General features: G+C 35.7%; 1 protein-coding gene across 3 annotated transcripts in view; it reads left to right on the top strand.

Annotated features, from left to right (window-relative positions):
- The window catches only part of LOC144443553 (uncharacterized), a 145,198-nt gene that overhangs the window by 37,191 nt on the left and 92,238 nt on the right, over positions 1-15,769 (top strand). For all 3 annotated transcript variants that reach the window (XM_078133083.1, XM_078133081.1, XM_078133082.1), the window contains 2 exons: positions 7,433-7,557; positions 14,638-14,781. In XM_078133083.1, the coding sequence (XP_077989209.1) occupies positions 7,433-7,557; positions 14,638-14,781 (269 nt within the window). The remainder of the gene's footprint in view (positions 1-7,432; positions 7,558-14,637; positions 14,782-15,769) is intronic.

Below are 15,769 nucleotides of genomic sequence, written 5' to 3'. Positions count from 1 at the left end.
AGTGATGTGTAGTTTTGATAAGGAGGAGAAAAAACAGTATTTTAGTTAGAATGACTGCGTGGTTGAATTTGACAGCCAGCATTAGTGATTGATCAAAGGTAGATGATTTTAACATTTTTGCATTTTTTGCTGTGAAATATTAGTCTATTCACTGAAAGTTTATGATTTAACGCATTTCAGGAAGTCAGTTCTCAAATTCTTCAAAACTTACACTTTTTTCCTTGTATTTCACGATGGAGACTTGTATTGTGTGTGAAGTCAGCCTAGAGAGCACAAGATTTGCGTTATGTGAAATAAACACAAATTCAACTGTAAATCGAGACATTTTTACTAAAGACTTATTTTTGCTTATTTTGCGTGAAAATAAGAAGTGACTAAACTGCCTTCTTGTACATGAACACAGTGTACCAGTTTGGTAATTAGTCTATGAAAACTTGCTGAAAATTAAAATCGCCAAATATTCTAATAGCGAAAAATATCTAGGTTTACTAAAGATATGGTCTGGAAAGAATTTGTACTCTTTGTGAAACCAATAGTTTCACTTTTGTCACGTCTACCCTTTATACTCTGAATCGATAATATTTCAAGATATTTTTATATACCTTTCCAACATTGGTTAGATTTTTGAATCTCATGTAAACTTCTAGTACTTTTACTTTTGCATAATTTATCTAAATTTATTTTCCTTGTTATGAACAAATGCTCCAATTCATTGGTCGATAATACTCAGTTGTCAATTGTTACATTCCTTTGCCACAACTACTGGACAACATTTTTGCGTCCACACAATTTTAAGTTTGTCTGTATTGTAAAGCATTTAAGGCCAGTGGCCTATTGTTTCTGAATAAACCATAGACTCTCTCACCAGTCCACGGAGCATCTGCTAAAAGGGCTGTTTTGTATGTACCGATATCTGCTGCATAATTGTACTCGAATATCCTTGTACTGTGGGCCCTCATTGACTACATAGGGCTAATCGTTTTTTGACGTGTTTCTGTGATGCTCTGTGCTCGGGAGGACTGGTGAGACCGTCTAAATAAACCATCATTAGTATTATGTCTAGAGAGAGACATTATCTACAACCCACATAGCTCATTTCAACTTTTAGTATTAAGTTAATTACACATATGTAATTAGTGTCTTTTGATAAACAAATTGATGTGCCTACCTTTACGATATATACTTCTCAACCCACCAGACAGTGATTATGTAGGAAATTGCTAAGATCTCAACCCACAAGAAAATAATAAAGAAAATATGTTGTCGATGTCAAGCCGTGAGACTGTAATAGTGATAGAAAATTACTGTGTAGGTTTTTTTTTTTTATGTGGGAGATAATTGCTGACTGGAGAATATTGATTACTTGATGGTATTCTGGTGGGTTGAAAATTAAGCTACATCTCACAATGAGGCATTCCCTTTGCTCTATGATGTCAGGAGTGGAAATGTATGATGTATGTACTTGGATCGATTTAGAGTTTATATGTGAGAAATGAATGTTTATGGACTGTTGGTTCATTATAGGTACAAATGAAATCCCTACTCACAGAATCAAAAATGTTTGAATGAGTTTATATGTTGTTGTTGTTGTTGTTGTTGTTGTTGTTGTTGTTGTTGTTTGTTGTTTGTTTTGTTTTAAATATTCAAAAAAAGTTTTCCTAATTCCACATGTACTCCTAGAAGTACCCACTCACACATGTGGGTATTTTTTTCAATTTTAAAAAATGTATTTTTTTTCCTCAACAGGAAGAATTCTGTTTAATGGCTACAAGCCACTTTGAATATGTGGATGCTGTTCAAAATATACAAAACTGTGTCATAGTGTGTGTGTGTGTGTGTGTGTGTGTATGTGTGTGTGTGTGTGTGTGTGTGTGTATGTGTGTATGTATGTGTGCATGTGTGTATGTGTGCATGTGTATGTATGTGTGCATGTGTGTGTGTGAAAATAAAAATGAAATAAGCTAATATAAGTATATTAGTAAAACAATTTTCTTGACTAAATATTTTGACATGAGTTTAGATACATGCAGAGAGCAATTATCATCTCTTTGTTTTCTTTGCATTATAAATTTAAATTGTTCTTTCTTTTCTATACTATTGAATTCTAAATTAATAGTATAAATTACACTATTTAATAATTTATCTCTTTGCTTTGTATATAGTTTGCAATGTATCAAATGATGGTCTTCCTTTTCTATTGTGTTACAATTTTTACATATTCTTTGTATGTATGTATGTATGTATGTATGTATGTATGTATGTATGTGTGTGTGTGTGTGTATGTATGTATGTATGTATGTATGTATGTATGTATGTACGTACGTACGTACGTACGTACGTACGTACGTACGTACGTACGTACATGTGTGTGTATGTGTGTGTGTGGATGGATGGATGGATGGATGGATGGATGGATGGATGGATGGATGGATGGATAGATAGATAGATGGATGGATGGGTGGGTGGGTGGGATGTGTGTGTATGTATGTATGTATGTATGTATGTATGTATGTATATGTGTGTGTGTGTGTGAGTGTGTGTGTGTGTGTGTGTGTGTGTGTGTGTGTATGTATGTATGTATGTGTGCGTGCATGTGTGTGTGTGTGACTGTACATACATACTTACATATGTATATACTGGTTACAAAGAAAAGACATTTGGCAAAATATTTAGTGACACATTTTCATAAGTCCAGCAGCATATTTCTTATTTGAAAGAAAAGCTATGCGTTATTTTACATTCTAAGCAGTAACTAGCTTCAACAGTAATAGTGGTATAGAAGATTGATTTATTCTCTTCATAACATACAGTGGGGTGCTCAATAAATATTTTAGTCGGATTTTTCTATAAAATCACCTGTTCTTAGGCTGTTAGTTTGACAAACAAATTAAACTCGTTACTTTTTGTTGACCAAGCGTGATGAAGTGACCTTAAATAATACATCAGGTAGACCTTGATTACGTGTTAATTTGACAAAAAAATTGATTTGCTTCCTGTCAACTTATTGGAAATGAAAGCAAACGCTATGTCTGCACAACAGACTACCAGACTGACAACTTAATTAAAATCAGGGGGAAAGGTCATTGCAAGTTCACAACTTTGTCAGATTTGGGATTCAAAATTATCAGTCAAACGAGACACCTACCTTTTTATTGAAATTTTGTATGACTTTTGTTATTTTTGCCATATGACTTGAGCTGACAGAATGCTTTCTGCGAAGACCCATAGGTTATGGGTGATGGCCCAAAAAGGTTCCAAACAAGAAACTGGCAATGTTAGCATACTTTTTAAATGAATGTTTTGGAGCATCCACAATCACATTGAATTCTGCTTGATGAAAGGAAACTTTTAATTGACACATTCACTTTGTTGATTCTTGCCCTCGATGTGACGTCACCACTCAGCAGGATGCACAAGAGCATTGATGAGGATGGCTGAATGACAATGACTCTTACCATTGTTGTTGTGATGATGATGAGACACTGTCATAGCAACAGAGACACATCTCTACATTGATTCTCATTTTGCCTAATTCTGAGATCACCTATGTCTAATAAGATCAGTGCTTAGGTTTCATTGTATGTAGAATTTGTGTACCACCCATAGAGTTGTAGTGACACAAAAGACACTCTCTTTACTGCTTTTCCATCTTTCCTCTTTGAAATGACAAACTAATTTTGCAATATTTTGCTAAATGTGACACTTTCCGTCAGCAGTTCTTGGAGGTCATCGACATTGTCAGCATTACATCAGTGTATGTCATTGACAGTCTTGATGGATCAAAGTATGCTGTCAGAACTGTCTAGGAAGTACTTCTCAACTTTGTTTCCGATGTCGGTATGAGCATTTGAATTAATAATGCAAGAAATTGAAAATCCACACAATGAAAGTATATGAAATGTTCAATGTAAGATATATACTGTAGAACTTAACTAAGAGAAAGAGTCTTTTATGTAGTTTCTTGTCAGATATTCCATTCTATTTATTTCTCCAGTTTCACACACACACACACACACACACACACACACACACACACACACACACACACACACATACACACACACACACATGTGCACACACACTGTCTCTATCTGTCTCTGTCTCTGTCTGTCTGTCTCCTCTCTCTCTTTCTTTCTTTCTTTCTCTCTCTCTCTCTCTCTCTCTCTCTCTCTCTCTCTCTCCCTCTCTCTCTCTCTCTCTCTCTGTCTCTCTTTCTCTGTCTCTGATATTGTTTGTGCATAGGTAGGTTGATGGGTATACAGGCTAGTCCTTGCTGCCTCACGCCTTACCTTTATGACACCATTTAAATAATTACTGAGTGTGATACCCATACAGTATAAATGTCTGTTGTTTCAAATATACATCACAGTTTTTACACTAATTTAGTGTCTCCCCAACTAACCAAGTCTAAACTTGTGACAGCCATTCACGTGAACAATTGCTATGGTTTGTGAATTGACCGCATGTGTTCGTGTATTTATCTCTTTCCTAATATTGGTTAATTAAATTGATTATTCAAACTTTCCTATCTCAGATAAAAATATCTCTCCCAGAAGGTTTAAATTGGTAATGGTCTGGTAACTTCATATACCATGTGCTTGTGTGTCACTATTGGAAATCATACTCATCTGGTATAGTTTATCATGGTCCAAGGAAAACTACTCAAAAAAAAAAGAAAAAAAGAAAAAAAGATGTAGTTTTCTGTGTAAATAAGATGTGAGAATTAGAGCAAGTAAATTGATAACAGAAGGTTGCTTGTATTCTGTAATGAGACAAAGGACATGCTCTGTCTTAGCACATCATGAAATTGTGTGTTGTGCTTGGCTAATCAAGTGTTGTGTGTCTCTGTATCAATATCCATAGCTGTCACACAACAAAGCTACTAGCAGCATGCCTTCAATAAAAGTCAACATTGTTCACTGTACATGTGTCAAAGTGATAAAAAATGCTTCTGTCAAAACGATAAAAAAAATGTTGTTGTTTTTGGTGCAAGTCGCACATAGTAAGTGAGTGATATTAAACACTGACTTTGGGTGCATTGTATTGAATTGCTTTGCAATAGTGGTGTGATGCTTTGGCTGAGTTGGCAGGAACATATACATTGGTTTCACTCTCTATGCTGGAATTACACACTGAAACAGACTAGATATGTGTTCTTCAACGAGTTGTAAAACAAAATATACCATGTGTGGATTAAAATAATTTCAATTTGTGAGGGAGAATATTATGTTTTTATCCTCCAATGCACAGTTTGAAATAATATAGTACATTATACTTTTTATAGATGGATGCCAACAGAATGGCTTAGAAATTATTATATATGTATATACCTTAGATTACTTGCACTGGTGTGTGCATATACTAGTGGTATTTTCACTGTAGTGTGCAATACTGAAAACATTGTAATGCATACTTGCATGCAAATGAGGATGCGATCATTTTCTACACACAAAATCATGTGATCGCAGTTATGATTTTAATTTATAGAAATTTGCCATTTCTGATAAAACTATGTAATAATAACAGAACCCCATGCCACATGAGTTCTAGTGTTGTTACTCAAGGGTGTTTGCACTCATACTTGCTGTGTTTTCTGCTGCACTTTTGCCCGCTACATTCGTGAAAGTACTGGCACAGAGAACACTGCAAGCACTCATGCAAATACCTTGAGTTGAGTATGCCACACATGCACTCATGTGTCATGCAGGCTTCTGTCATATTCATACAACAATATGAATAACAGCTGTTTTTGAATATTCCTCAAAATTGGTTTTATTATTGTAACAAGATGAAATCTAATTTCAATGCATAGATAGTAGTAAAGATTGAAATAAAAGTTTCTATCTTTATCACAGAAGTATATACAATTTGATGATTTTACATGTTGTTGTCGTGGTAGTAGGTCTACCAACCATAATCAGAGTTATTCTGTTCGTCTAGCACTCTGAGGTTAATTGTGTTGATAATTGTACTAGTTTTTGGAGGCATATGGCCTCCTTCTTCACTGAAGTGTAAGAGAGTGAAGTGAAAGTTAGAGTAATATCTATGAAATGATAAAGATAAAATGTAAATAAGGTGTGAAAGTCATTGATAGATGTGAAAATGAAACAAAGCAACCAAGGTAGTAAGAATTTACTTAATTAAAGGCAATGACAGGTGGGGGGGGGCAACAGCCATAAAATATTATTTATGATTGCAATTCTATTCTTTTATCTGATGGAAATCTAGTTTTTGGAAGTGTTTCCCAGTCAGAAATGCTACAAAGAATTATAAAAAATAGATGACTCAGAGGCAGAATTGTGCCTCAATGTACAAGAATTGAAAGACATTCAATATGAACTGACTTCTGTGCTTGTCAATGCCACATTTTGACATTTTTAAAATTGTATGCTGGAAATAAGGAAATTCATCTTCTGTTTATGCTTAAAGCAGACTTAGATCATTGGCTTCAGTTCTGTGATAAAAACTGTATGGCATACTTAGTATAAGTAGGAATGAAAAACTGTGTAAGTTATGGAAAGAAACAAAAACTGTGTGTCGTACATAATTGCAGGAGAGACTCTAAAACTGTGTGTTGTACTTAGCTGTAAGAAAGAATCTAACACTATGTGTCGTATGTAACTGTAAGAAAGAATTTAAAACTGTGTGTTGTACTTAGCAGTAGGAAAGAATCTAAAACTGTGTGTTGTACGTAGCAGTAGGAAAGAATCTAACACTGTGTTGTACTTAGCTGTAGGAAAGAATCTAACATACTGTGTGTTGTACTCACCTGTAGGATAGAATCTAACACTGTTGTACTCAGCTGTAGGAAAGAATCTAACACACTGTGTGTTGTACTCAGCTGTAGGAAAGAATCTAACACACTGTGTGTTGTACTCAGCTGTAGGAAAGAATCTAAAACTATGTGTCGTACTTAGCAGTAGGAAAGAATCTAACACTGTGTTGTACTCAGCTGTAGGAAAGAATCTAAAACTGTGTGTTGTACTTAGCTGTAAGAAAGAATCTAACATTGTGTGTCATTTGTAACTGTAGGAAAGAATCTAACACTGTTGTACTTAGCTGTAGGAAAGAATCTAACACACTGTGTGTTGTACTCAGCTGTAGGAAAGAATCTAACACTGTGTGTTGTACTTAGCTGTAGGAAAGAATCTAAAACTGTGTGTCGTACTTAGCAGTAGGAAAGAATAAAAAGCTGTATGTCGTACTTAGCCGTAGGAAAGAGTCAACAGTATCTCATACTTAGCCGTAGGAAAGAATCAAAGAAAAAGTGAAGTATTAAAGTTTATGAATAGGGTAGTGTCATGGTTTGAAAGGAACAGTGGGAGTTTTATCAAAGGCCAAATTAATACAGTAGGACATCAACCTTAGGATAGTCTATTAAATCATACAGTATTTTAACAAGACTTGTTGTGGTATTTTTATCTATCCATAGATGTAATGCCAATGGGCAGATTGGAGTTGGTAGCCGAGATGAAGTAGTGACTCCCAAACTTGTGGAAGGACTTGACAATATTCAATACATTGCCTGTGGGGCTCATCACAGTATGGCAGTTGATGGTAAAGCACATTTAATATTTTATTGTATATTGTATTGTCTGTATAGTCAGGTGTAGTGATACAAAACTTTTAGTGCAAGATTTGTCGCACTATTTTCTTGTTCTTGATGATGCACCTTCACTGTCAGAAATGCTGAAATCTGAGTCCTCAGAAGATAAACAAATTCATTGTATTTTACAAGAAATGTGAAGTTCGTTTCACACAGTTGAGCAATCAAACATTCATGTGAACGAACGAAAGACAGGATCGTATTGTGTATTGTATTGTAATATGAACATAAATGTCGATAGCAGATGCTAAACTCTACTGGAGATGATAATAGCAGATACTAAACTCTACCAGAGATGTTGATAGTAGATACTAAACTCTACCAGAGATGTTGATAGTAGATACTAAACTCTACCAGAGATGTTGATAGCAGATACTAAACTCTGCCAGAGATGATGATAGCAGATACTAAACTCTACCAGAGATGATGATAGCAGATACTAAACTCTACCAGAGATGTTGATAGCAGATACTAAACTCTACCAGAGATGATGATAGCAGATACTAAACTCTACCAGAGATGATGATAGCAGATACTAAACCCTACCAGAGATGTTGATAGCAGATACTAAACTCTACCAGAGATGATGATAGCAGATACTAAACTCTACCAGAGATGTTGATAGCAGATACTAAACTCTGCCAGAGATGATGATAGCAGATACTAAACTCTTCCAGAGATGATGATAGCAGATACTAAACTCTACCAGAGATGTTGATAGCAGTTACTAAACTCTACCAGAGATGATGATAGCAGATACTAAACTCTACCAGAGATGATGATAGCAGATACTAAACTCTACCAGAGATGATGATAGCAGATACTAAACTCTACCAGAGATGATGATAGCAGATACTAAACTCTACCAGAGATGTTGATAGCAGATACTAAACTCTACCAGAGATGTTGAAAGCAGATAATAAACTCTACCAGAGATGTTGATAGCAGATACTAAACTCTACCAGAGATGATGATAGCAGATACTAAACTCTACCAGAGATGTTGATAGCAGATACTAAACTCTACCAGAGATGTTGAAAGCAGATAATAAACTCTACCAGAGATGTTGATAGCAGATACTAAACTCTACCAGAGATGATGATAGCAGATACTAAACTCTACCAGAGATGATGATAGCAGATACTAAACTCTACCGGAGATGATGATAGCAGATACTAAACTCTACCAGAGATGTTGATAGCAGATACTAAACTCTACCAGAGATGTTGATAGCAGATACTAAACTCTACCAGAGATGTTGATAGCAGTTACTAAACTCTACCAGAGATGTTGACAGCAGATACTAAACTCTACCAGAGATGTTGATAGCAGTTACTAAACTCTACAAGAGATGATGATAGCAGATACTAAACTCTACCAGAGATGATGATAGCAGATACTAAACTCTACCAGGTTTGATGATAGCAGATACTAAACTCTACCAGAGATGATGATAGCAGATACTAAACTCTACCAGGTTTGATGATAGCAGATACTAAACTCTACCAGGTTTGATGATAGCAGATACTAAACTCTACCAGAGATGTTGATAGCAGATACTAAACTCTACCAGAGATGTTGATAGCAGATACTAAACTCTACCAGAGATGTTGATAGCAGATACTAAACTCTACCAGAGATGATGATAGCAGATACTAAACTCTACCAGAGATGTTGATAGCAGATACTAAACTCTACCAGAGATGTTGATAGCAGATACTAAACTCTACCAGAGATGTTGATAGCAGATACTAAACTCTACCAGAGATGTTGATAGCAGATACTAAACTCTACCAGAGATGATGATAGCAGATACTAAACTCTACCAGAGATGTTGATAGCAGATACTAAACTCTACCAGAGATGTTGATAGCAGATACTAAACTCTTCCAGAGATGTTGATAGCAGATACTAAACTCTACCAGGGATGATGTTGATAGCAGATACTAAACTCTACCAGAGATGTTGATAGCAGATACTAAACTCTACCAGAGATGTTGATAGCAGATAATAAACTCTACCAGAGATGTTGATAGCAGATACTAAACTCTACCAGAGATGTTGATAGCAGATACTAAACTCTACCAGAGATGATGATAGCAGAAAATAAACTCTACCAGAGATGTTGATAGCAGATACTAAACTCTACCAGAGATGATGATAGCAGATACTAAACTCTACCAGAGATGTTGATAGCAGATACTAAACTCTACCAGAGATGTTGATAGCAGATACTAAACTCTACCAGGTTTGATGATAGCAGATACTAAACTCTACTAGAGATGATGATAGCAGATACTAAACTCTACCAGAGATGTTGATAGCAGATACTAAACTCTACCAGAGATGTTGATAGCAGATACTAAACTCTACCAGGTTTGATGATAGCAGATACTAAACTCTACTAGAGATGATGATAGCAGATACTAAACTCTACCAGGTTTGATGATAGCAGATACTAAACTCTACCAGGTTTGATGATAGCAGATACTAAACTCTACCAGAGATGATGATAGCAAATTGCCATCTTTAATAGAGTAGTCCTCTTGTATTGTTCTGTTTTGATACCAGACACAGTAACAAAATTACAACCAGGTATCGTTTGAACCATAATTAATACTCAGCCAGATCATGAATTTGAAAAGCTACTCTAGAAGTCCAGAAATTCAACACTTTCAAAGTATCTGGATTTTGAATTCATGGATGTCAAAGTTCCTGAGATGTGGATAACAAAGACAATTTGTTGCTCAGTGTCTATATTTGATATGTGATGAAAACAAAACAAAAGAAGAAACACACACACACACACACACACACACACACACACACACACACACACACACACACACACACACACACACACACAGGTGCAATTCAAGAATATTATGCCATTGTTTCTAGTTGACCATCTAAGACCCTATCCATAAACTATTTATATATATTTTCTACACAAACAATAACACTGCAGAGAGTCAAACTTGATATGTCAGTAATTCCAGGCCATCTCTTGTTGTCAAAAGCTAGATATACTGTATTACACGGAAAAGAAATATGTGCCAAGAAATATGTTTTAAAATATAATCTGCATATTATACAGGAACTGCTGTCTATACTTCTAAAACCAATTCATTCTGTGTTTCATATATCCTCACACACACACATGCCTGCATGGACAATTCGTACCCTGATCAAGTTCCTTCCACCACCCCGTGGCATTCATTAGTGGCAATATTAAATTTCCTTGACTCGGAACACGACTAGTTGTTTACGACTCTCATTTCATACATTCAAAAAAAGGCTTTGACAGAAGGATGACTCAATTTACATCTTCCATTTCAAATTATTAATAAAAGAGTCGTGTCATTGAGAACTGCATCATCTTTTGTAATGAGTTTGTAGCAATCTTGTTACTACTTTGCCCAAGGGGCTATTCTGCTTGTCTCAACCGTTTGACTCACTCACCTCTCAACAAACTGTTTAAGAGGAGAACCCTCTACAGCTCCACATTTTTTTCTTGATCATTTTTAATTTCTACGAATTTATACTGTAATCTTTCTGTTTTCTCAGTTGTATATGGATTATCGTAAGCGTTTGAGTCCTCACTCATCTCGCGTATAACCAAAACCAATAAATGATTCAGTGGTGTAATTTTTTTTTTGCTCTAAATGATGATGTCGTTGAGTCATTTTGATAATATTTCTCAAATTTCTGTCAGAAGCTAACTATATTAGCCTTCAGTAAGTTGTATGATCTATTATATTAATAGCTTTTTGTATAAAACTGAAAATGATTGAAAAAACCCCATAGAGTTATGGTTAGTGCTTCTTTAATAGAGTTATTAATCATAGGACATCATGAACGGGTAAAAAAAGGCCAGGCAATAGATTTGGACAAATATGAGTAGATATTAACATGTTTTGATGATATTGAAATGTGTAGAGAGGATTGCCGATGATATTGAGAGTCTAGAGAGAAGTAACGATGATATTGAGAGTCTAGAGATAACTACTGATGAGATTGAGAGTCTAGAGAGAAGTAACGATGATATTGAGAATCTAGATGGAGCCATCTATGAGATTGAGAATGTATTGGGAATTATCTATGAGATTGAGAGTCTAGCGAGAACTAATGGTGAGATTGAGAGACTAGAGAGAATTACAGATGAGATTGAGAATCTAGTGGGAATTATATATGAGATTGAGAGTCTAAGAGAACTAATGGTGAGATTGAGAGTTTAGAGAGAAGTAACGATGAGATTGAGAATCTAGATGAAGCCATCTATGAGATTGAGAATCTAGTGGGAATTATATATGAGATTGAGAGTCTAGCAAGAACTAATGGTGAGATTGAGAGACTAGAGAGAACTATTCATGAGATTGAGAGACTAGAGAGGATTACTGATGAGATTGAGAATCTAGAGGGAGCTATCTATGAGATTGAGAATCAAGTGGGAATTATCTATGAGATTGAGAGTCTAGAGAGAATTATCTATTAGATTGAGAGTCTAGAGATAACTACCGATGAGATTGAGAGTCTAGAGAGAACTACCGATGAGATTGAGAATCTAGAGAGAACTACCAATGAGATTGAGAATCTAGAGAGAATTATCTGTGAGATTGAGAGTCTAGAGGGAGCTATCTATGAGATTGAGAATCAAGTGGGAATTATCTATGAGATTGAGAATCTAGAGAGAATTATCTATGAGATTGAGAGTCTAGAGAGAATTATCTATTAGATTGAGAGTCTAGAGATAACTACTGATGAGATTGAGAGTCTAGAGAGAACTACCGATGAGATTGAGAATCTAGAGAGAACTACCAATGAGATTGAGAATCTAGAGAGAATTATCTGTGAGATTGAGAGTCTAGAGAGAACTATCTATGAGATTGAGAATCTAGAGAGAACTCCTATCAGATTAAGAATTTAGAAATATATAGAGAAAACTATTGAGCGTGTAGAAATATATAGAGAAAACTGTTGAGAGTTTAGAAATATATAGAGAAAACTGTTGAGCGTGTAGAAATATATAGAGAAAACTGTTGATGAGAATGAGAGTCAAGAGAGCGTTACCAATGAGATTGAGAGTTTGAGAGAATTGTTGATCACATTGAGAATCTAGACAGACTTTATTTTAGTTGTATAAAATATATAGACAGAAGCATAGACAGATTAAGCTGTCACTGTATATGTCTCCCTCAGGCGGTCTGTTTCATTCCAAATAAGTTTGTGAGTGCTGTGTTACTCCTTTGAACCAGAAGACCTGCACTAACAACTCAACATCTTGGCGATTAGCATGAATGAAGTTTAGGTCAACTATCCAGAGTAGATGTCAGTGATGGGGCTTATCTGTCATTATTACAGGCCATAGCAGGAGTTAACTCCAGCTTAATAAACCATTCGACTTAATTGGCAGATATTCATATAGCGGGTTAATTACGTCTTCCCACTTTTAGCTCATGAATCATATCAGGTAAAAAATTACACAAAGTTATGAGAATATCAGTTTTGACCTTCATGACGACAGCAATTGACTCCTCATTTCTGCCTAACTACTCAGTGCCACTGGAGCTGTCAGGTAGTAGAGTTAGGCAAGTTTTGTTATGACAGGCCATCCATTTCATTGACAGCTGCCTGAATACGTAAGTAGAGTTAGGGAGATTTGCCCCTGATTGAATACTGCGCTGTGATCTTACACTGCCCTAGCAATGAAGAAAAACGATGGCTAGTTAGGAAAGCGCTGTGCTTTTTTTCCTAGGGATGTAATTTGTTTTTGTCATCACCAGTGCAATTTGGTCAACCCTTGAGGAGTTTGTAGAGGTTGTTAACAGAAGCCTACGAGTATCGTTAAGAGGTTTTTGATAATTGAATTGTATGTTATGCTTTAACAAAGATGGCAAATTGCTTCCCCTTTTTATACAGAAAGAGAGAGTGGCTGGTGATGAGGACGGATTGATACTACATTGATGTAAAATATTCAATTTAAGTGGCAGGTCCCTTGGGTTCTGGCCTGAGCACAATACATCTAAGGTTTGGGGTGTAGTCCACTAGCCCCCAACCTAAAAGGCCAAGAACTTGACAATCATCACCTTGCAGCTACAATAATTTCACTATTCAAATGCAAATGAACTAATGTTGTTCAATTTATCAGCACAGAGATGGGGCCTATTAACTTGGCAAATTGAAATGATCTCGGAGAAGTATTAAACTTGGCATCGTTCACTCTCATCGATGGCTCAGTTCATATACGCCCGGAGTTTGCATAAATGAGAGCTGTCCATTAACATTGAAATTGGCAAAGCTATCGGATGATCAGTTTCATTTTGTGTCCTAGAATGGGATCTCCACCCTCCAGAAAATGGAATTTTGATCCTGTGCTTGTCTCTAAAATCTTTGCCTGTTTACATTATACTTAGAGTACAAAACTGGTTTGGTGATTAGCATTGAAATTGCTATTGATATAGGATTTAGTTTTACTTGATAATGAGACTCTCTTCTCTCTCTCTCTCTCTCTCTCTCTCTCTCTCTCTCTCTCTCTCTCTCTCTCTCTCTCTCTCTCTCTCTCTCTCTCTCTCTCTCTCTCTCTCTCGTTTTCTAATATTATGTTGGTGTAATATACTTCAAGTATAGCAGTAGTGTTTGTTTGTTACTTTCTTTTTTAGGCTACACAGTATATAAGTGAAGATTTTATTTAAGTATGTTTTTTGGGGGGTTCTGTTCGGGGTCTAGTTGATTTATGGGTAGAGCTGTGGAAATGCACCCTTTTTCTGTGTGTCCAGAGTTTCAACTCATGACAAGAAAATGTTCATTGAAAAGAGCTTTCCTGTTAATGTGGTTGTATGAATTTTATGAAAACAAAGTTTACCAGTACATGATAATGTGATTATTTTCTATTCTGTGGATATCGTTGTTTTAGACTTTGATGTAGTAGCATGAGATTCAGTTAGTTTATAATTTGTATTGCATGCTTTAATTGAAGTAGTATTAATGGAAAAATTCTTATATTGTGTCTGGCTTTTTTAATTTCATATCAGGAAATGGAGAGGTCTATGTATGGGGTCATGCCAAGCCCTGTGGCTCACGAAAACATGATGTCCTAACACCACAAGTCAAACCAATCCCAGGAACACAAATTTACAGAGTTTCCGGTGGTACCTATCACAGCTTAGCCCTATCAGGTAAGACACAAGGATCTGTAGTAGGGGTCTGCTATCAAGTTATCACTGGTATTACTTCTCTGCAGTTAGTTTTTATATGTTTTGTGCATTTGAAATGAACAGATGCTGCGTGCAACTTAATCACAGCTGGCGCAAAACTTAGGACAGATTGAGCATGAGATACAGTCGATATTGCTCTTGGCAATTCCAAATGACCTTACCCATACCCATAAATGCCATTCTTGTGGAAAAAAAATGATCTGATATTTCCTTCAATTACGAGATAAAATAAGTCAATAAGAAAAACCGCTGTGGGCAAAACATTGTGGCGTTTCCATTCCAGTTGAGACGTGCTGTTGGGAATTGAAAAAAAAGTAGCATCAGAGGAAAGAATCAACCCCAAAATCATTGATTACTGTGTTTGATTCAGGGATTGTGGTTTCCCTAGCTATGGTGATCAATGTACGTGACATTGACATAGTAGTGTTTGCCATTTCACTTTCAGAGCACTAATGATGGTGCATCTGTCTGTTCTTTTTTGTGCTCAGAGCCTCTCGTGTCATGATTTATCAAGCCCAATTTCAAAATTATTAACATTACTCATGCCATGACACTCTTCTGCTGTGGTTGGACAAGTACAATGGTTTACTGGTGCACAAGTGTAATATAAGTTCCTCAGTACTGTACCATCTCTAATTTTTAGGATAGAAAGCATTTAAATTTTTTTTTTTTTTTTTTGAAATTTACTGCTTCAGTTACCAGGAGATGTCAACTTGACATGTACTTCAATGTAATGGCCTCCACTAAAAGTGTACATAGTGAAACAGAGAGAAAATATAATATTTTAGGTTTACTAATTATGAACTCTGTTGTTGTTTTTGTTGTTGTTGTTGTTGTTGCTGTTGTTGTTGTTTCGGTATGCAAATTAAAGTACTTAAAATGTAGACGAGTGAAAAAGTATGCTTACATTTGGATAAAAAATTTTCAAATTTTTAAGTCCTAGTTGAGA

The sequence above is a fragment of the Glandiceps talaboti genome, chromosome 12, assembly GCF_964340395.1.
Source record: "Glandiceps talaboti chromosome 12, keGlaTala1.1, whole genome shotgun sequence".
NCBI lineage: Eukaryota > Metazoa > Hemichordata > Enteropneusta > Spengelidae > Glandiceps > Glandiceps talaboti.
The sequence above is the reverse complement of the archived record's forward strand: the minus strand, read 5'-3'. Positions and strand labels throughout refer to the sequence as shown.